This window comes from Austrofundulus limnaeus, unplaced genomic scaffold (genome assembly GCF_001266775.1).
Source record: "Austrofundulus limnaeus strain Quisiro unplaced genomic scaffold, Austrofundulus_limnaeus-1.0 Scaffold620, whole genome shotgun sequence".
NCBI lineage: Eukaryota > Metazoa > Chordata > Actinopteri > Cyprinodontiformes > Rivulidae > Austrofundulus > Austrofundulus limnaeus.
In genome coordinates, this window is record NW_013953022.1 from 192,722 (window position 1) to 194,261 (window position 1,540).

The 1,540-nt window shown below is 42.1% G+C and overlaps 1 protein-coding gene across 2 annotated transcripts in view; it reads right to left on the reverse strand.

The window, feature by feature from the left end:
• The window catches only part of LOC106531326 (rho GTPase-activating protein 23), a 114,897-nt gene that overhangs the window by 83,931 nt on the left and 29,426 nt on the right, over nt 1–1,540 (reverse strand). The window contains exon 1 of one of the 2 annotated variants that reach the window (XM_014027162.1): nt 771–873. The exons of the other annotated variant lie outside the window; for it this stretch is intronic. Within the exon in view, the coding sequence (XP_013882616.1) occupies nt 771–827 (57 nt within the window). The 5' untranslated portion in view covers nt 828–873. Of the gene's footprint in view, nt 1–770; nt 874–1,540 lie in introns of those variants that run through there. 2 annotated transcript variants of the gene reach the window in all.

The following is a 1,540-nucleotide window of genomic DNA, read 5'->3' on the forward strand; positions in this document are numbered from 1 at the left end:
TCACATGTCCAACTGTCCAAAATCACATGTCCAACTGTCAAAAATCACATGTCAAACTGTCCAAAATCACATGTCCAACTGTCCAAAATCACATGTCCAACTGTCAAAAATCACATGTCAAACTGTCCAAAATCACATGTCCAACTGTCCAAAACCACATGTCCAACTGTCAAATATCACATGTCTAACTGTCCAAAATCACGTCTAACTGTCCAAAATCAAATGTCCAACTGTCCAAAATCACATGTCCAACTGTCCAAAATCACATGTCTAACTGTCCAAAATCACATGTCCAACTGTCAAAAATCACATGTCCAACTGTCCAAATATCACATGTCCAACTGTCCACAATCACATGTCCAACTGTCCAAAATCACATGTCCAACTGTCCAAAACCACATGTCCAACATGTCCAGCTGTCAGTTTCAGGACTCAGATCCTCTGGTCCAGTCTGACCCTGATCACATGTCCAACATGTCCAGCTGTCACTTTCAGGACTCAGATCCTCTGGTCCAGTCTGACCCTGATCACATGTCCAACATGTCCAGCTGTCAGTTTCAGGACTCAGATCTTCTGGTCCAGTCTGACCCAGCAGCAGCTGAAGCTGTAAATATGACCTGATGCAGAACAACACCGGGACCAGATGTGGGTCCAGCAGTGTCAGAACACAGATAGCAGAGCAGTGTCTCTACAGTCCAGAGAAGCTACACACAGGTCTGTGAAGGACTCGTTAGTTGTTCTGGTTCTGTCCATCAGCTGTTCGGTCTTACCTCAGAGTCCGGGTGAGGAGGAGGGATCCCAACCAGACAGAAAGCAGCTCCATTCATTGGCTTCTCCTCAGCAGCCTCAAACAACTCTGAGCCACAGATACTGAGCTGCTACCATCCCGCTCCGAACCCCTCCCTCCAGACCAGATGAGACCAGACCGCCTGCAGAACCGTCCCGCAACAACGAACACCGGAAACAACTTTCAAAATAAAAGCGTGGAGCAACTGCGCGCTGTTTCTAACAGTGAATCCTGTTCACTTTATTTAGGTTCATTTAGAAGAGTTGTGAAGTAACTAAGCACAAATACTTCTTTACTGTGCTTAAGAAGAATTTTTGTGTATCTGTACTTGAGTAATTATTGTTCAGTCTACTTTTTACTTCTACTTCTTACATTTTAAAAAAGTCAAGAATTAGAAAGTTGTTACTTTTATTTAATTTCTGCTTGTTTTCATTGCAGCTTGTTGTTGTAAAAAATAAAAACTACCCATATAAACTGAGCCTCCTAGATAGAGTGAATTTAACTGTGGTTGAATGAGAAGTATAAATATATAAAACTCTGATAGTGTATTAGTTTGTACACAAACAAATCATGTCACACTCCAGCAGGACAGAATCATTCAAATAAAAGGACTGTACTTAAGAAAAGGTTTGTGCACCCTTGATACGTATATGTATATAAAATGAAACAGCTATCCATCCATCCATTATCTATACCCGTTTATTCCTTTTCTAGGGTCACTGGTGCACATATTCAGCAGTCACAGTGCGAGGG